Raw genomic sequence first — 21269 nt, 5'->3', positions numbered from 1 at the left:
CACAGCTACTGACTACACACTATATATTTAAAATTTATATCAGGCGCCATCCCATTGCACGCAATGAATGGCAGTTTTGGTCGGTGGTGTTCAAGTGACTTAAGTTAGGTCCAAAGATGCATTCACTGGCTAAAATGCAAGCATGTAATTGAGCCTATATGATCCAAACAAGTACATATCAATACCTCTTGATTTGGCTGCCTCAACACTTTACCTACTAAACAAACATATTTTTCTTGTGTTCATCAGGTAAAATAAATGGATTTATTAGCGAATAAATGCCTTTCGCAGGTCCTTTAAATACTTTTAATAACGCATCTACCCATTTGTTTATTTATCCTCCTACGTCTGCGTGCTCTCATTATCGTCTTATTAACTTGCGGTGAAGCCAAATTAGTATAGGAGGGTAAGAGAATTAGACAATTATGCCTGGCAGGTGATCGATTAAATAGCGTGAAAATATCTTCAAGTACGCCTCCAAACCCCCTTTTCAATTTCCAGACGCTGTGGCACATACCCGTAGAGCAAGAGCCGCCGTACGAAGGTATTCACTAGAGGGTATCAACAGTTTGTGTCCAGGGACGGGGAGAAGAGGTATTGCTAACCTAAATGACAGATCGTTAAGAAAAAGTGACATTGGTACCGCTGACCCAATAACTGCAAAGAATAAATATCAGTGTGTGACAAGGAATGGAACTTAAACATTGTGACTGGCAACCAAGTATTCTACCACAGAGCAATAGCAGTTGTCGGAACTGCTTTGCAATGAGACTATATCAGGAGTAATGTTGTTGAAATATAAACTGTTGTTGTAGTGGTGGCTATCTAGTTTCCTAAACATTACTAATGTACCACCATGTTGAAGGTGTCACGTTTAGATAATGTGAATTGTAGTTAGGCGCCATCTACTGAAGTTAGTCTGCATATCACTATCCAGGGCTCCCATCATCTCACGCGCAAGCGCTGCATGCCTGCTTATCGATTTTGCTGTTGGTAACACAACCATACAGTCTCTGCTGTTGGTATCGTTACACAACTGCAAAGAACTGGTTGTGTAAGACGTGTGAAAGGTGTCGGCGACGTGGCCGAATGGTTAAGGCGATAGATAGACGTGTGAATGTTCATCGTATGTGCATGCGTGCATCATTTGTATAAAGGTATTTAGGATCATTTCGTAACGTTTCCCACAATAAAGTTACACCACAGTGACGTTCCCTCCGCAATCTCCTCATAACATTATTCTGTTGTTACGCTGCATATGAGAAAATTTCTTTAACAAAGTTTTTTATCACTCTTTTCGTATCTGAAGAAGCGTTTTCTTTCTTATTCCGTAAACTACAAATGTATATTTTGAATTATCTCTGGTGCTGACTTACAGTCTTGTCGCTCATGTTGCTACTCTGAGTTCGGTGGCTTGAGCCGACGCAATAATATTATCATAACTCCACAGCAGCTGTAGTCTGTAATGGTATTGTGACTACCTGACTAACCAGTCATGCTTATATGTATTGCATTTAGATGAAACCAATATAAGAAGAACTGGTCTGCAGCTTGGCGACAAAACTCCCTTGTAAAAAGAACACAAACTCACCAGTAAGGCAGTTCGGTGTGTACTCTAAGAATCCACCAATGCCCTTAGGAGAGAGAGTAGATTTTTCTTCTTGCAGGAAGCCACAATTTACTGCACAGACAGACAGAAAGATAGAGATATTAGCTCAGAACATTGACATGAAAATTACTTTAAATAAGAATCTATGTACAGAGATAACAGTGTGTAAAAATATGTTCATATTATTGACCGCCAATGCACTGCCATGGCCATTGTTGTGCTGAAAACAAACATGAGCTGCTCTTCACGGCCCTCTTGAAGACTGTCATGAATGTAGTTATTGCGGATAAAAAGCAGACTATGCTCTGGACTATATTTACGTATGACAACTGTTGGCCACAATATATCCTTTAAATGCCAACACCGGCAATTTTTCGAGGTCAATGAATCTCGAAAAAATTCGCCGGGTATGTCCCTTTGCCCATTCTAGTCCTTAACGCCAAATCACAGGTTTGAGTGATGCACTGCTCATCTGCAAATGATTTTAAACATTTCCTCGAAAAGCTCTTGCCCCACCGTGGTGATATAGTGGCTAAGGTACTCGACTTCTGACCTGCAGGTCGCGGGATCGAATCCCGGCTGCAGTGGCTGCATTTCCGATGGAGGCGGAAATGATGTAGGCCCGTGTACTCAGATTTGGGTGCACGTTAAAAAACCCTAGGTGGTCCGAATTTCCGGAGCCCTCCACTATGGCATCTTTCATAATCATATGAAGGTTTTGGGGCGTTAAACCCCTTATATCAATAAATCAATCAATCAATCAAAAAGCTCACCTCACTTGCCAGAAATATTGGCAACACTGTCTGTGTGACGTCATGTTTGGCACGTAAACGGAAGTGACGCAGCCGATGGCATCCGTACTTTTGCCACTACAGCGTTTGTTGTGTTTTCCACAAGATGATGGTTGCGGTGTTTGGCACGGGTATAGCACGGGAATGCTTTTTTCCTTCCTCTGTGGTGTTTGGCCGGTGCTTTGCTAGATTGTCTTTCACAGTTTTCATACTCCACACTGGCAGAACCAGTATACGCCCTCCGGCTTCACGAAATAGTATGTCATACGCCGACAGGGCAGTCGGTTGGGTTTTGGTTTTGGTATCGCATATTTTTGCTCATTAAAAATTATTTTCAACTTTCCTGAGTACTTGAGCTATTGGGCTCGTGACAAGAGTATCTCAGGAACATAGAAACGTCATAACCTTGACATGGCCGAAAAATCGCCGGAGTTGGCCTTCAAATTAACCATGTATCAACTGCTTCCTCCTCTCATTGCTGTTTTAACCAACCGCTGCCTCTATAAAGATGATTAAAATAAACGTCTCTGCAATAAACCACAAGAGAGACCGACACGTATCTGACATATCTCAGAGTAAGTATTTCTCTTCATTGGTAATAAATAGGCATGGGTGAGTCTGCTTTACAGCACGTACGACAATTTTTTCTTTCAATCAATCAATCATTTTATTTCTTTTAGATAAGGTGGAGTACAGGACTAAAAGCTCAAGAGATTGACGAGGTCCTGACCCCGTGCACAAGTTTACAAAGAAGCAGGAATGGCAGTCAATCATGTACAACAAATATGAAATAAACATACAGGTATAACATCACAAAAAAGTATTACAAAAGTTTATGAAAACAGTGCTAAGATTAAAAGACAGTAGTTCAAATGTATGGTCATAAAGTGGCATGAACATGAAAAACAATAATAAAAAGGAAAGAATGGGCATAAATTCTGAGAGATGTATCATTGAAGATAATGTATCAGTTGGGCAAAGTGTTTATTCTGACAGTTTTGTTTAGAGGAAGGATCGAAATCTTCGCGGTTTAAAAAATTTAACAAAGAAGGTAGTCTGTAGGTCAATGATTGTTAGTCATATAAGGCTCTTGGGGTGGGTACAGTCCAAACTTCTTTGTGCCTGGTGAGTCGAACACTTGTGTTTACGCTAAGTTTTGCAAGATGTATTGTGGTATTGGTACAATATTTGACAAACTCTTTATAGCATAACATCAGACTGTAGTTGTACAAAAAGAAAACGGAAAGAATATCATATTTTAGAAAAAGAAGTTTTGTAGAGAAGAGATAGTGTTCAGCTGCAATATGTCGTACGGCCCTTTTCTGCAGTAAGTTCAACTTGCGCAAATTCGTCACACCGGTTGTGCACCACACTAAGCTACAGTACTGTAACAAAGATGATACCAGTGCATTGTATATCATAATTTTGACCTTAGCGGGAAGAAGAGATCGCATGCGTGCAAGGACACCAACGGCCGATGACATCTTAGAGTATAGAATATCAACATGTACATTCCACGTAAAGTGTCGTGAAAAATACACACCGAGAATACTAAACGAATCAACCACGTCTAACTGCTGAGAGCCCATAAATAAGCTCATCTTATTTATCAAGGTTTTTCCTTTAGGCGTATGTAAATGACTTGTGTTTTTGAAGGGTTTAGTTTTAGTAAATTCACTGAAGCCCAGGTATCTATAGCAGACAGTGTTTCATTAGTCATTTCTTCTATCTCTGTTTCCATGCTTCCTGTAATAAAAACTGTTGTGTCATCGGCGTAAAAGACAAATGTTGCGTTGTTTGTGCAGTGTACAATGCCATTAATATAAATCAAAAATAAAAGTGGCCCTAAAATACTTCCTTGTGGCACACCTACAACGACCGGCTTCCTTGCAGATATTTCATTGTTGGCATCTACGAATTGTGTCCTGTCTGAAAGGTAGGATTTTAAGAGAGCATGCACTGTCCCACGCACACCATAATTTACTAATTTGCTGAGAAGAATGAAATGATTGATTAGGTGAAATGCCTTAGAAAAATTGACCTATATGCCTAATGCCATTTTTTAGGGCTAAATGCATTTATGATTATTTCTTTATGCGTCAAACGGATTGTTTCAGTAGAGCGATGCTTCCCGAACTCTTGTTGAAAATCTTAAAGCAAATTGTGGTGATTAAAAAATGCTAACAATCTGATATGCATTAATTTTTCCGTTGCTTTTGAAAACACTGGGATTATTGAAATAGGTCGATAATTGTTAATGTTCTTTTTAGTACCATGCTTGTAAACAAGAACAACGCGCGAAGTCTGCATTTGTTTTGGAAATACACCTGTAGATAATATGAAATTTTAATATGGGTAAGAACGGGGCATATGATGTCAAGCACATGCTTTATGGGGCGAATCTGGATACCGTCGGCGTCCAAGGAGCGGCTGTTACTAATAGTACTGAAGCAAGAAAATATTTCCGGTGGTGTAGTTGGGGCAAGAAATAGAGTGTTACTAAACGCGTTTACAGGCAGGAACTGAGCATAGTTATCGAGGTCATCAACATTATTTAACTGAGGGTTTAATGAAAACAACTCATTAAACACATCCGGTATCCCCTTTCCCGAAAGTTTTTGGCCATCGTGACTCAAAACGTCAGGAAGTACTGAAAGTGAAGTAGGCTTTAACAAAGCATTCAGTTTGCGCCAGACCACATCACTTTTTTGATTGACTAGGTCACTAAACATTGCTACAATATAGGCAATCTTTGCAGACCTAAGCTGACTTGTTAGACTATTTTGATATTTTTTTAAAATTCGCTTAGGAGGGCTGGATCTCTAGACTCCACAAATTGAGCATACAGGGCATGTTTGCGTTTAATCATACGAAGAAGCTCAGGCGTTAGCCAAGGTTTGCGTGCCCCGGATGCCCGTGCCACTTTTTTCTTGGGGAAATGATCACGGTAAAGTGTTGGAAAAGTGTGAATAAAAGCATTGTATGCAACGTCACTATCTTTCGATCTGTAAACGCTATGCCATGCCTCTTGGGCAATAACTTTGCGAAATTCTTCAAGATTTGATGAGGTAATAGATTGAATAAGAACAGGCTTTGTAGTTTTACTAGCAATGAAGTGCATTCGATTTACCAGTAATATAATACCTAGGTGATCACTAATGTCAGTGTACACAATATCAGCCTCTAACAAGTCGATGTTAATGTTTGAGATGAATACATCAAACAGGGATGCGCCGTCGATAGTAACACGTGTTGCAGAAGATATCCTGTTTTAAAAACCGTAAGTTGTGATGAGTGAGTGGAAATCTTTTCGTAGCGGGGATGATGAAAGCATGTTTATATTGACGTCACCACCTAAGACCAGGTTGATTTTCTCTTCTAATGAATAGCTGAAAAGCTTTTCAAGGAATGCAAAAAATCTTGTTGTATCACCAGATGGAGGTCTGTACATAACGGAGAACATGTTGTTACGGCTCTGCACTGTTAACACCTCATAATCAGGAGTTATATCAGTAAATTCGACCATGACCTCAGCCAAGATATTTTTTGCTTGAGAAACAGTGCGATACCACCCCCTCGCTTATCATGACTATTTCGGAGGAACGATTGATAGCCAGGAAGCTGAAACATGTCCGATGGGCGCGTTAACCAAGCTTCAGTTAACATTATTACTGAAAACGATGTTCCGAAAGTGTCGAGTAGCAAGCTGAAATCGTCTATTTTGTTTTGCAGTGAACGAATATTTTGATGAAAAATTGTGAATTTTGGTTTTTTAGCTGACACTAAATGTTTTATTCCGGAAGGCACGTAACCCATTATCAAGGCAAGTCATACTTGGTTAGGCCCCATTAGCAAATTTTGGACAGGTCCCTTGTGCTTCCAATGACACACCCGGCTGTCCTCCGTTTCCCTCGCCTTGATAAGACAACCATCAGTCCAAAGAAACTTCCACTTTTTTTCTTTTTTTAGAGCTAATGCCCGCGCAAGAAGGCGCTTGTTTTCAGGCGTCAAGTATTCATTGATATAGATTGGAACGGCCGGAGTCTGTGGGAGGTCAAGGTCTGCCGTAGTTAACCTAGCTTTCCTAGCTTTTCTGATAAAGTCAGCTTTCTTTGTTCTCAGGCAAAATCTGACTAGTATGTTTTTGTCCTTCTTTGCGGGTACACGGTGAACGACGTCAATGTCTGTAGAGGTCACTGGACACCCTATCATGTCCCCAAGTTTTTGCAAGATGGCTTTGCAGTCCTCCCCTTGCACACAAGGTATACCCTTGATTTCAATGTTGTTGATACGAGAGTATTGCTCTGAATTAGCAAGTATTCTCGCTAGGTCCACGTTTTCTTTTCTCAAAGTTTTGTTGTCCAAAGCTAACGCTTCCTGATCTTCTTTCATTTCTTCGTACATTGAGTTAAACATCTCAAGGCGTTTGCGCATTTCTGCCACCTCTTTTCAGGGGCAGAAATGCGCAATGCGCAATGAGGTCATTATATGATGACCTCATTGGTCAAACTGCTTCTCATATTTCTCTCCCAGCCTCTCTCACGTTTTTACAAGATATTACGGACTTAATACTGATTTCCTTCCTCTTCTTTTTCTTCTTCAACTTCTTTTATTATTATTATTATTATTAATATTATTATTATTATGATTATTGCGCTTAAATAATATTTTATCACAAACTAGTTGAAGGGTATTAGCCTTGAGAACGAACCCTGGCGTCGCTGCAGTGGCGGCGAAGACAAGTCATGGCCCGAACTCGCCTGCTCCGCCGCCGACACATGCCAATGGTCGCTTCTTTCCGAGCCCGCCGTGTACCCGCTCTTCGGCGATACAGTGGTGATTTCTTCTCAATTTCGAGATTTCGAGTAGTAGATTACTACATGTACAAAGTAAATGTATTTATTGCTGTTGAGAGTTAACTAAGCTTCCGAAAATGTGTATCCATTTTGAAAATGAAGGGGCAGGACAGTGAGACATTAGTGGTCTTTACCATGCACGTTTTCAACAAAATCAATGCTAAGAAAATATTTGCGCTGAATGCATCTGACTTCCTTACAACTTGGCATTGACTACGCGAATAAACATTTGTGTCGAAGTATTACAAATGAAATGAGGACGTTTTTCGTTTACTCACAGCATTGTGATTTACCATGCAAGTTATGTCTGCCTCTGCAAATAATGTAGCCTATTGGACATAATTCTGCTTTGCGATGCAGGAGACTTAAGATTGATTTTTTCGCATACACAATCACTCATATTAAAAAAAAAACAACGCTGCAAGTGACAGAACTGTTTCCACAAGTCTAACAAGACAGTATACTTGGATCTTTTGTACAGATTTCCTCTCAACAGTTATCATGATTACGCAGTCGCATACGCTGATTTACGTTAAGAGCGGACTCGATCTACTATCACGTCATAAATGGCAACGTTCACTTCACGTGGGAGCACTGCTGAAAGCAAATGTTTGCAAAAGACACGCCAGAAGTCGAAATAAACAGTTTCATTGGCACTTGCCGCTTCGTGACCTGCGGGATAATGAAACACCCCTTTGCCTCAGTGAAGCAACGATTGGTCTCACACGCCATTTTCCTATAGAGATTGATGCTGTTTTGCTGTAATAAACCGTGGGAAAATTTCGTTCATCAGGAAGCTATCCAACCTGGTATTTACCGGCGTGACAGCACAGTTGCTAGGATGTTCCACGTAAACACTATCTCAAATCAGTAGCAGTTTCTGCAACTAACCTTAAGTTGTTTTTCTACTGAATCGCAGCGCTGAAGTATTTCCCTAAAACATGAAGCTAAATAACGTGATGAAATATAAGCAACTAGGCAAAAGAAAATGTAACGCAACAGCTGCGGTGGTATTCTCAAACAAGAGCATTCGAGATATTTTACGACACTCGAGGCTAACAGCATACTATTAGAATGCGCGCAAAAGAAAAAAAACGCTGCCAGCAGATATCACGATGCGTGCGATACAGAAACCGATTGTGGAAGCGACACAATCACATCTTTTTAAAAAAATTGCCCAACGAAAAACGCAACCTTGATTGAAAGCACGCTGTCGTACATGGTTTAGAAGCGTGACATGATAATGAGGCACGCTGCAGAGTAATTATGGTCACTTCGCATTTTTTAAACCTGATCCACAGTATTGTATTGATGTTCACCCCCGTTGTAGTGCGTCTACCGTTGCATAAAATCGAACCCATCTTCGAAGTAAGCAGCGCAACACAGTAACAAACGTCATCAAAGCGTGTACACTAAAGCGCAAGCACCGTTGGCGATTCTACCGAAAAATAAATGTTTAATTTTTCATTGTTTCACCAGGAACATTATCGATGCTGCTTCCGTCCTTGATTGATTGATATGTGGGGTTTAACGTCCCAAAACCACTATATGATTATGAGAGACGCCGTAGTGGAGGGCTGCGGAAATTTCGACCACCTGGGGTTCTTTAACGTGCACCCAAATCTGAGCACACGGGCCTACAACATTTCCGCCTCCATCGGAAATGCAGCCGCCGCAGCCGGGATTTGAACCCGCGCCCTGCGGGTCAGCAGCCGAGTACCTTAGCCACTAGACCACCGCGGCGGGGCCTGCTTCCGTCCTTTATTTTATGCGTGAAACAAGCGAAAAGTGAACGCTGGAAGCGCAACGGCGTTCGAAGCGAGCGAGTGCTATGCATAGGCGCGACACAGCAAGATTGCGAGAGTCTGTGCCGTGACGTCATGCAAGCCTCCCAGCAGGCGGTGCCACTCCAACTTCTCGGGGCTAATGCTATCCTGCCCTTTACGTCCCAGTTGGGTAAATTTTTGGATTCCGCATAAGATAACCAGAGAGAATCAACCATTTTATGTACCTACCAACTTCTTTCAGCACTTTGCTATTCACAAAATACAAAAGCTAATGCCATTTTTCATGATCTTGATGTTTTTCACAGTCCACTGTCCCTGTTGTTATCTCAGCTTTGCACTGTATTAACGTAATTTTTTACAATGTACATATTCTTCCCATTCCGTCTTTAGGTGAGGTTTCTACATAGCTGTGGATGTTTCTGTTTATTTTACTGTTGCTTTCTTCTTTTCTCGTCGTGTCCTTTTATTCTTGCCGTTTTGCACTGATTTATTTTTTCGGCGTATTTTCACACTTAATTTCATTTTCCTGAAGAGTGTCGGTGTTGTATTTTCTTTTTCCTGTTTATTGTTTTAAACATTCTTTGTATTCTTTATTTGTATTTTTTATTGTTGGTTGTTGCAAGGCACGTGAAATAAATGACTGATTGATTATTTGATTATTATTATTTTTATTGCTGCGGCTGCTGCTGCTGCTTGAGCCGTTGGTGTTAACAGAAGTACTGGCCTCACCAGTCTCGCAGCACTTGCCAGCCTTTGGCTTGGAGTGCTACGACACCAAGATTTTGCATATTTACCTTTGCTTCAGCTTTTAAAGAAGCCCTGCAACACGTTTAGAGCATGGTCAGAATACGCTGCCAATTACTAGACGGCGGTCCCAAATACACGCCAGGCAATTATCAAAGCACGTGCATATGTGGCCTTGTATTTGAAATATATTCTCAAAATCAATGGCGTTGAATCTATATTATATTTAAAAAGTCGGCAAGAAATCGTTTACTCTTCCCTCTACAGGTAGTCACAAATTTTTTTTTTGGTAGTGCCACATAGTAAAAAAATCATTGCTTAATGTCCGAAGGATCACGTCATTGGATTACTTAAGCCTGGCACAGTGAGGAGAAACTCGGGCTGCCACGGGAGGCAGCGACGTGACCACGCGTGCTGGCGCACTGAAAAGCCGCGTGTTCGAAAAGAAAACGAAGAGATAGAAATAGTTGAGGTCACGGAGCGCGTGTGACACCTTCCTTCTTAATTAGTTTCGAGCGCTTTTGCTGGGACGAGAGAATAAAGCAATTGCAGTGCACGACAAATCTTTGTAACTGCGTTCGTACTGCACAGAGTATAAAAATTTGTGCGGTGATCCCTTTTTGATGCAATAAGCGCCTTTCGTCAATCTATTCCATGGCTTCTAAGAAAAGTGCAGCAGAACCTCTTTCAAAAACAGGGCCACTATAAAACATCTGCATTATTTTCAGAACTGATACCTTAGAACACACTCTATCTGTGTCAGTAATGCTATCTTGGCTGACATTACGGGCTAACAGTAACCAAGCAACCAGGTTAAAAATGGTTTACCGAATAAAGTTCTAGTGAACTTTGTGAGCTTTATGAACATGAACTGCAGGTGTGCACGGGCTGCGGGAAGCTTGAAAGACCGAGCCAGGCCAGACAAGGGCTTGATTCGTGTAGTCCAACATCTTTTCAGCTCAGGCCCTTGCCGGGCCCTGGCTACTTTGCACTTATCGGGAGGAGCGGGCCAGGGGACAAGCCCTAATGAAGCCCAAGATATTGAAGTTGTGCAGAAATTGTTTTCTAGCAGGTAGTAATTAGAAGACAAAGATAGCTTTGTGACTATGGATTATTAGAATATTCCACCTCTCCTGCATTTGGGGTACATTTGGAGGGACAAGAAGCTTAAATATCGCAAGCTTACTATGGCTGCGAAAAATGTATTTGCAGTACCAGCTACCTGTGCGAGCTGCGTACGGGACTTCAGTTCAGCGAGACGTTGGAATTGAAATTTTATGGCTCACTTATGTTAATATATTTTGCACACACTCAATGAACTCATTACTTTTGACTAGTTTGGGTCCAAAAAGATACATTTCATAAGGGCACTTCGGAAAAGCATAACTCAGAGGCTATAAAATATCTAAGAAAGAATCTGAAAAAAGCACAGTAAATGAATGATCACACAAAGAACAAAAAATTCCGCCATATCTACGAAGTGAATGATGATGAGTGGGCGAAGCCCCGGAGGTAAACCTGGTAAACCATGAATCCTCTGTACATTTTGCCCACTCGATTTTATTACATCGCTCCTCCTAGAGTACGTCACCGCACTAAATCGAACGATTGCCTTCAACCAATGACACGCGCCATATGTGACATCATTCCTATTTTATAAGATCTCGCGTCTTTGATCAACTACAAGTACCGCTTTCTAGTTTATAACATCTTGCATCTTTTCATCATCAGCTACAAGTACCACCATCTAGTAAACACTACAAGAACTAAACGAGAGGTGGCTACATACAGGAGACGGTACCGCCATCTAGTGAACACTGCAAGAACTAAACTAGAGGTGGATACATACAGGGGACGGTACCGCCATCTAGTAAACACTGCAAGAACTAAACTAGAGGTGGCTACATTCAGGCTACAGGGGACGCACAGCCCACGCCCTAAGGAGCTTCGCCCCTAAAAAAGCAAACTATTACAACACAGGAATAGGAAAAAAAGGACGACCTCTACATATATAATGAAATAGGAAGGCCATCGCACTAAACATGACCGGCCAATTTTAAACCAGAAAGTTCTTCTAAATTATGTTTTCTTGTTGTCTAAGTAAAATTTGAACACAGTTTTATTTCAAAAGGTATGGCATTCCCGATCATAATACCAGCGAACTGTAAAAACCGTTCATCATATACGTTCGTAGTTCAAGGAGTATGCATTTAACAAGGGTATAGTTGTTTGGTAGGACGAGAAGATGCAGGAAACATCGACACAATAAATAGGTGCTGGAAGTTGTTTACTGTGTATGCTTATTTGGCTAGTTTTAATTTTCATAGCTTATCGAATTACAAAATAAGTAATCAGGGAAAAAGAAGTTCACTGGGGTGATTGTACTTCGAATGAGTAATAATTTTTACACCCCGTTTCTGAAGTCGCCTAACTGGGTCCGGGTAAGTTCTGTACCTGCCGCTCCAAGACTCAATGCAATATAATACATGACAAGGAATGTAAGCACAATATAGTATTCGTAGAGTAGTACTACTAAAAGGTTGAAGAGCCAGAGTAAGTGAATGACATCCATGGCTAATTTGAAACACATATGCTAAATCTGTCTCTGCCAATGTAAGGTATTATCTATAGTAACACCAAGATATTTATTGTGTTTACTTGCTCGATCACAGAATCAGTAATCTTAAAGTATATAATACTAGAAATGATAAATTTTAACTTAAAGTAAAATGTAATACATTTGGCTTTATTGGTACTTACAGATAGTTGACTCCTTCATAATTAATGAGTAACCTTATCTAATTCGTAGTTCGACTTTGACCTAGATCACGCAGATTTTGACTTGTTACTATAGCACGCAGGTATCGTCAGCGTACATGAGTATGTTAGAAAAATTTATTATCAACGAAAGGTCGTTTATATACAATGAAAAAAGCAATGGTCCTAGCACAGAACCCTGGGCAACACCAGTATTCAAGTGACTCATAAAAGACAAGAAATCATTAATTATTACAACTTGTGGGAGGTTTCAGGTAGTCGAAAGAAGTCCAAAATTGGTTCCATGGAAACAGTATTGTGGTAATTTATTTAGCAGTATACTGTGGTCTACGGTGTCTAATATTTTTTTTTGTTTGGGGGTGGGAGTCCAGAAGGATAGCTGCTACTAGCTTATTTAAAATCAATGCTGTGTTTTCTGATTGCGTAAGGGTCATAACAGTGGTGGACGTACAATAGGCAGGACCGCCACAATGCTCTGAAGCCCGAATCCTTGGACAGCTTTTTTTTGCAATAGAAATTTTACGGACAGTCTCGGATTGTTTTAGCCGTCGTTAGCGTCATGCGGCCACACTGCAGGAAACTTGGTTACTAAGCAAGCTCATGCTTACTAAAAATGATGTTGCCCCTAAAATGCTAGCCTTACTTCGGAAAACATTCGAATATGTTTCTATCATATTAATTGCTTCGGCCTTTTATGCAAAACTTTCAGTTTTTATACACAACGATTTGTTCTCTGAGCTTAGAATAACGGTCGTTTTCATTTGCGTATGTTTCACATTGATATGTTTATTAAAATTACACAGTATTTGAAAACAATACTTAGCCTAGAGAGCAAACCTTCATAATGTTGGCAAGGATTGAAGTCAGGCTACGAAATTGGGCATGCGCACTGCTCTAATATGAAATACCGAGTGCAAGCGTAGAAGAAAAGGATGCCACTTCTCTACTGATTTAAACTCATTAGCAATCCTAAGAATTTCTTGAAAGGTGCTTAACGTGAAAGTGTACTTGTTTGGAGCACAATATTCCAACTTGTAATAGGCTGACGAGAATAAATCCCAATAATACCAGAAAAAGATGACAGGTATACAGACCACTTCTGGGGTGACGCAAACGAAATAATCAGTAACAAGGACTGAAATGGTTTTGGTAATACTTGTATGGGTGCCCTAAAGAGGAACTGATTGATTGATATTTGGGGTTGAACGTCCCAAAACCACCATATCATTATGAGGGACACCATAGTGGAGGGCTCCAGAAATTTTGATAAGTTGGGCTTCTTTAACGTGCACACAAATCTGAGAACACAGACATATAGTATTTTCGCCTCCATTGAAAATGCAGCCACCGCAGCCTGGATTGTATCCCGCGATCGGCGGTTCAGCAGTCGAGTACGTTATTCACTAGACCACCCCGGTGGGGCGTACTAATTGAAGAAAACAAAGGCGCTACTTACATACGTGGGTAATACTGGTAATCACAAGTAAGTCCTGAAGGGCCTCGGAGAGGCTTTCCTTTCTTGTTTCGCTGTCTGCGAGCGATGCAGGTTGGGCTCGTTGATAGTAAACAAATATGCTGATGTTTATACGGTTCATGTAATCTCTGGGTATAAAAAGAAAAGAAATACAGAATGGCCATTTGGAATAAAGCAAGAAAACACTTGACAGTAGTTACTGATTAAGTATTTTGTGCTTGCTTCTAAAATAATATATTTATGTCTTTCTTCCCACCATAAAGCAGTAGAGGGGACGGGGGGGGTCAAAGCCGCGTGCATCTGTTTGGGACAACACCATTACGTGCCAGCATACCAAATGGCGAGAAAATCTTCAGACTCGGCAGTGAAAGGCAATACAGAAAGCCTTGAAACTTATCTTCTGAAGTTTCGAAAAGTACAAAATAAGGAACACACATACCAGTAATTACCATCGTCTTCGAACCACGTATGCAAGACTGACAATTGTGTTATCGTATCATTCAAAGTTTTATTGCGACAGAAATTACAAGGACACTCTCAGCTGGATTTCGCCACCGGCGTCGGCGTGGGCGTATGCGTCGATATCATGCACCGTATATGTAAACGTATCTTTATATAAGACAAGACAAAAAAGAAAAAAATCCAGAACAGACTCTGGCGGGCGCAATCGATTGAGGGGCTCCGCGTCGTGAGTGCGTGGCGTTAACCACGGAGCTTCCGAGGGGTACGTCCTTCAACAATCAAATGGTGAGCTATTCCCGTCAACTACTTATTTACACTGTTGGTGGGCATCTGGGGGGGGGGACTATTGTGTTTTCAACATTATCCGCAAGATATTGCTGTGAGCGCACGGTGGCTCTCACCTATCACACGTACTTTGGCCGCAAAGAGGAGGAGAGTGGACAATGTCTCGAGCGCCCTTATCACCCGGTAGAGAGGATCATATGTTTTGAATGAATAGTGGAGTTTATTGGCGCAAGGGCCAGATATAGCCAAAGAGCGCCAGAGCGATGATAATGAACTGTGGGATGTGCAGTGTAGATAAAACAGATGTGACGTGGCTGTAAATGGCCTAAAACAGTCACTGTAGGTGCGTAAAACTATTCATATAGTAAAATTATGGCAATGAAAAATGATGTGAACTATGGAGACATAAAATGGTTTAAAAGTGATAAGTATGTGAAATAAAAAGTTGGCATGGAGCACCAGTGCCTCGACAGAGCCCTTAAAACAAGAGCATAGAGGCCTGGGCTCGTTGAAAGCTGCTATCACAGCGGCATCCTCTGAACAGAGGATGCGCTATGAACTTATTGGGCTAAAAACATTCAATGTTGGGCTAAAAACATTCAATACTACATGCTTTAAAAAGCTTAAAACTGATTTTGCATAAAAAAGCGGCTCTTCACCGAGAAACATAATCGGATTTAAAGGAAGAATATAGCGGTATGCTAAAGCAAAATATTTATTTCTCTCCCTTTCAGCTTCCGCACACTCCAGCAGGACGTGGAGGACGGTTGGCCTGTCGCCACATCTACCACAAGTGGGAGGTTCATCGCTAGTCAGCAGAAAGCTATGGGTACCATAAGTGTGTCCTATTCTGAGGCGACAGAATAGGACATCAGTTCGCCGTGTTCCTGTAGCGGAGGGCCAGTAACCCAACCGCGGCTTAATCAAATGAAGCTTATTATTTATTTCTGTGTCCCACAAGCGTTGCCAGTGATTTCGCAGTTTCTTACGTAGGAAGGGTTTTAGATCTGTTGCAGGGACAGTAGCGGTGGGGTTAATAGCGCGCAATATAATTAACGTGGCCATTCGGTCAGCTAACACATTGCCCTTGATACTTCTATGGCCAGGTACCCAGCAAATAGTAACATACTGGTTGGACATATACGCTGTACACAGAACAGATTACAGCTCAATTATTACCGGATTTCTGAATCTGAAAAGGGATCTTAATACATTTACGACGCTTAACGAGTCTGTGAATATAATGGATTTTTGTATGTTGGATTTCCGTATATGCTTCACAGCGGACAATAGTGCATAACCCTCAGCCGTAAATATACTTGTTTCCGGGTGCAGCACACCGGATTCTGAGAAGGATGGTCCGACGGCTGCATAGGCCACCCCTGCATGCGACTTAGAAGCGTCAGTATAAAACTCTACGCATGAGTAGTTGGACTGGAGTTGTCGGAAATGCATTTTAATATGTGCTTCTGGTGCGTGTTTAGTGATCTCGGCAAATGAAGTGTCACAATGTATGAGCTGCCACTGCCACAGTGGTAAATGTTTTGTTGTGGGCATAGGACAAAGTTCTAGCAGCGGAGCACCCATTTCCTCACTTAAGCTTCTCACACACAACGAGAACGGCTTTCTCGCTGCGGGTCGATTATGGTAGTGGGTGGCAGCGGTCATATCGTTTATAGCTGAATAAGAAGGATGCTTTATGTTTGCGCGTACCTTTATAAAATAAGTGAAACTGCTATAGGATCACTGCAGGTGAAGTGACCACAGATTCGACTCTACATAGAGACTCTGGATCGGAATTGTTCTGAAGGCCCCGGTTGCCAGTTGGATACCCATATGATGCACGGGGTCTAGGAGTTTAAAGCACTTGGCGTTGTGGAATGATAAACTATAGAGGCATAATCAAGGCGCGACCAGACAAGGCTTTTGTACAAGTTCAAGAGACACTTCCGATCACTACCCCATGTTGTACGTGATAGGAGCTTTGGGAGGTTCATCGCTTTCAGACATTTCATTTTTACATGTTTAATATGGGGTATAAACGTGAGCTTAGAATCTAAAGTGGTTCCCAGGAATTTATGCTCGTTGCTCACAGAGAGTTGGTCTCCCTTGATCGCAATATTTAGTAGTGGCATTACTCCTTGTTTGTTGGAGAAGAGTACGCAAGTACTTCTCTGGGTGTTTATTTTAAAACCATTCTCATCCGCCTAATTAGAGAATTTATTCATTCTAAGCTGCACTTGTCGTTCGCAGATAGATAAATTGCACGATTGGAAACTCATCTGCACATCGTCTAGATACACGGAATAAAACATCGCGCTTGGAATTACTGACTGCAGGGAGTTCGTTTTTACAAGGAAGAGTGTGCAACTAAGCACGCCCCCTTGCGGAACACCAGTCTCTTGGGTAAATGATCTAGAGAGAGCATTTCCCACTTTTACGCGAAAGGTTCGATTAGACAGATAGCTTCCAATTGTGTTTAACATGTTCCCATGGATGCCCATGGCGGCAAGATCGCGTAGAATCCTGAATCGCCATGTGGTATCGTACGCTTTCTCCAGGTCTAAGAATACCGAAAGTACAAACTGCCTATGAATAAATGCATCTCTGATACATGTCTCTATGCGAACAAGGTGGTCTATTGTCGACCTCCCCTCTCTGAAACCACATTGAAGGGGGTCTAGTATACTGTTAATTTCTAGAAAGTGGGTTAAGCGCCGGTTTAACATTTTCTCATATCGTTTGCATAAAAAGCTTCTTAACGCTATTGGCCTGTAGCTGGAGGCCAAGGACGGGTCTTTGCCTTGTTTAAGTACCAGGATGACTATCGCTTCTTTCTATGACAATAGAATATATCAAGCTTCCCACATGGTATTGAAGAGGGTTAGGAGTGTTTTTAGTGCTTCTGGGTGAAGATACTTGATCATTTTGTACATTACGCGATCGCCACCTGGCGCCGAGTTGTTGCAGTACGCAAGAGATGCCTTAAGTTCAGCTTATGAAAATGGGCAGTTGTAAGCCTCCCTGGATGGACGTTAACATTTAAGGGGTTGCCGCTCTTCGCGTTCTTTGAATCTTAAGAACGTTTTTGTGTAGTGCGATGTACTTGAGACGTATTCATAGTGTTCGCCTAGGCAGTCCGCCTGCTCCTCCAGGCTCTCCCCTCGGCTACTTACCAAGGGTAGGGGGTGTGAATCCCGACCAAATAACTTGTTTACCCTATTCCAAACCTTCGTTTCGTCGGTGTAAGAATCTATACTGGAGATGTACCTATTCCAACTTTCTTTCTTTGCAATACGACGCGTTCTTCTGGCTTGAGAGTTAACCTGTTTGAACTTGACAAGGTTTTCAACCGTTGGATAATTTCGGAGTAGTCTCCAAGCTTTATTTTGTCTATTGCGCGCTTTCCGACAATCGTCGTTCTACCATGGGATGCGACGTTTATTGGTGATTCCATTAGTTTGCTTGATACATTTCACTGCAGCGTCAATAATAAAACCTGTTAGGTATGCTACAGCATCGTCTATGTTAAAATAAGCAATGTGATCTCCGTCTAAAAATGTAATTTCTCGAAACAGTTCCAAGTTAGCTGACTTGGTGTTCCAGAGAGGAAAGTCAGGCAAGCATGTATCTTCTTTTGTTAGCTTCAACATAATCGGGAAGTGGTCACTCCCAAAGGGGTTCTTGAGAACGTACCACTCCAGATATGGAATTAATGTACTCTAGACAATACTCAGGTCTATAGAAGAGTATGTGTTGTGTGTAGTGCTATAGTACGTTGGTTCTTTTTTGTTTAGTAGACATGCACCTGACGAAAACAGAAAGTGTTCTATTAGGCGTCCTCGCGCATCTTAATGGGAGTCGCCCCTTGGGGATTATATGCATTTAGATCACCAACGACTATATATGGTGGAGGAAGTTCATCAATTATGCTTTGAAATTGTGTCTTTGAAAGTTGACAGCACGGGGGAATGTAAATAGAGGTAATTGTTGGTAGCTTCCCGAACAGCACTGCTCGGACAGCAACTGCCTCAAGAGAAGTTCGGAGGTTTAATTGCTTACAGGCAACACCTTCATCAACTATTATAGCGACACCGCCCGACGAAACGGCAGCGTCGTCACAGTCTTTGCGGAAGACGGCATATTGCTTTAGAAAGTTTGTTTGTGTGGACTTGAGATGTGTTTCCTGAACACACAGCACCTTTGGAGTATGTTTATTAAGAAGTTCTCTAACATCATCGAGGTTATAGAGAAGTCCTCTCACATTCCACTGTAAGATCCGTGTGTCCATTTTAGATGTGTTTTGTGCTGTGTGCTCAAAGATGGAATGTTAGCTCACGGACCCTTTCCAGGGGTCGTGACACGAGATTTTTCTTTTTTGGATCGGTCGACGGAGTCACGCCGATCCTTATGCGCTGGCTGCGCCCTCGCACTCAGTGTTTTGTTCATTGCCTCTCGCGAGGCGCTGGACACGCGCTCTTGCGAGCGCGGAATTTGTTTTGAGGGCCTCGCCTGAAAAGACGAGACCTTCGCGGCCCCCAGCCCGGAAGTTGGTGGGTCTTTCTTGATGGCGGAGCAGCACTGGCTGCAACCGCCGAGGGGGCGGATGGCGTCACCGCTGGCTCACTACGCGTGTGCCGGACAGGCGCCGGGGACCGTCGTGGCGCTGCCCCCTGACGCGCCACTTCGGCAAAGCTAGTTTTTGGTAGGCAGGACACCTGCCTTCGTGCCTCCTTAAATGAATTGTTTTGTTTTACTTTAATTGTGACAATTTCCTTTTCCTTTTTCCAGCACGGGCATGACCGTGAGTATGCGGCATGTTCCCCATTACAGTTCGCACAGTGAAGAGAGTTTTCACAGGCATCTGATGTGTGCTCTTCAGCACTGCATTTCGCGCAAGTTAGGCGGCCTTGGCAGTTCTGTGAACTGTGGCCGAACCGCTGGCATTTGAAACATCGGAGAGGGTTTGGTATATATGGCCTCACTCGAAGCTTCATATACCCAGCCTCAACGGAGCCGGGCAGTACACTTGAATTGAAGGTAAGCATCAGGTGTTTAGTCTGGACTTCTTTGCCATCACGCCTAATCCTAATTCTTTTCACGTTTATGACATTCTGTTCGCTGAAACCCTCCAGGAGTTCAGCCTCCGTCAGCTCTAACAGGTCATCATCTGAGACAACGCCACGGGTGGTGTTCATGGTTCGGTGTGGGGTTACTATTAATTTGGTATCTCCAAATTTCACTAAATTAGGCAATTTTTCATATTGTTTCTGGTCGCGGAGCTCTAACAGGAGGTCACCACTTGCCATTCTCGAAGCTTTATATCCTGGGCCAAAGATTTCTGCCAAAGACTTTGAAACAAGAAAAGGTGAAATTGTTCGCACTTGTTTGCCGGGTGTGTCAGCGTGGATAACGTGGAATCGGGGAAAGGATACTCTCTGGTGACCAAAAAACTGGAAGACTTCATCGGTGCGCCCTCTTTTCTGAGGGCAATCACGGAGTGGGGGGAAGGAACTAGCCATAAGAAAAGGTTTATTTTCGGCAGCGGCACCAGCCACCCACCATGGAGTCCTACAAGGGGACGCTGCAAGGTCTGTAAGCACAGGCCCTGCAGACGCAAGCTGTACACCACCACTATAACCGAATATGGTGTATCCAAGGTAGGATAGCCACACAGGGTTAACCCTTGCCGCCAGGAAACACGGAAGTCAACGGAAGAGAGTAGAGGACAGGAAAGATTTAAAGTAAGAGAAAAGACGAAGATGTGAGGGGGAGACAGGAAAAGGCGACTGCCAATTCCCCCCAGGCGGGTCAATCCGGGGGTGCCATCTACGTGAAGCCAGGGCCAAAGGGGTGTGTTGCCTCTGCCAGGGGGCCTTAAAGGTCGAATCACCTAGCGTCAGCTCAACCCTCAGGATCCCCTTTTCCCCGGACACGGCAAAGCCACGCACGGCTAGGCGTGGGAGGGAGTCAAAACCCCCCCGTTAGTTCGGGTCCGTGGTGTCACTACACACCAAACGTCTACTTGCGCAGGCGCCCCTGCGGCGGACCATATGTTTTAGCCAGTGTTGGGCTTGACTGGAACAATTCTGTTATAGTTACGGGGCGCACAAAAGTAACTGCAATCGTTGTACAGCCTCCATTTGCGGAAAGTGTGCGCTTTTCAGACAGAGCGAAGAAACAACTGAGACGCATATTAGCGTTCATCTGTGTACCTGTGAGTATGTTTTGTGCGTCATTTGTGCGTGGGAAACGTGAGGCAGGTTTCGATTTGCTCGCCATTCTGCGCGTGACCTTCCAATTCGTTCCTATCACATTCATAGCTTCGGCTTTGCGGCAAAGCTGTTAAGCATTAGGCAAACACAAAAGTGGTATAAAGTGCAATCAATAAATGCAGCACAACCTAACGTAGCAACACTAAGACTTTAATTCATAGATTTTGCAATTGACCGGCGCTCTGGAGGCGGAATAACGTACGAAGAA

At 42.6% G+C, this 21269-nt stretch overlaps 1 protein-coding gene across 5 annotated transcripts in view; it reads right to left on the bottom strand.

The window, feature by feature from the left end:
• LOC119160896 (uncharacterized) overlaps window positions 1–21269 on the bottom strand; it is a 493888-nt gene that overhangs the window by 232924 nt on the left and 239695 nt on the right. For all 5 annotated transcript variants that reach the window (XM_037413166.2, XM_037413167.2, XM_075880528.1 and 2 more), the window contains 2 exons: window positions 14022–14167; window positions 1592–1681 (listed from right to left, as the gene is read on the bottom strand). In XM_037413166.2, coding sequence (XP_037269063.1) covers window positions 1592–1681; window positions 14022–14167 — 236 coding nt within the window. The remainder of the gene's footprint in view (window positions 1–1591; window positions 1682–14021; window positions 14168–21269) is intronic.

The sequence above is a fragment of the Rhipicephalus microplus genome, chromosome X (assembly GCF_043290135.1).
Source record: "Rhipicephalus microplus isolate Deutch F79 chromosome X, USDA_Rmic, whole genome shotgun sequence".
NCBI classification, from domain to species: domain Eukaryota; kingdom Metazoa; phylum Arthropoda; class Arachnida; order Ixodida; family Ixodidae; genus Rhipicephalus; species Rhipicephalus microplus.
This window is presented reverse-complemented; position numbering and strand designations above follow the sequence as displayed.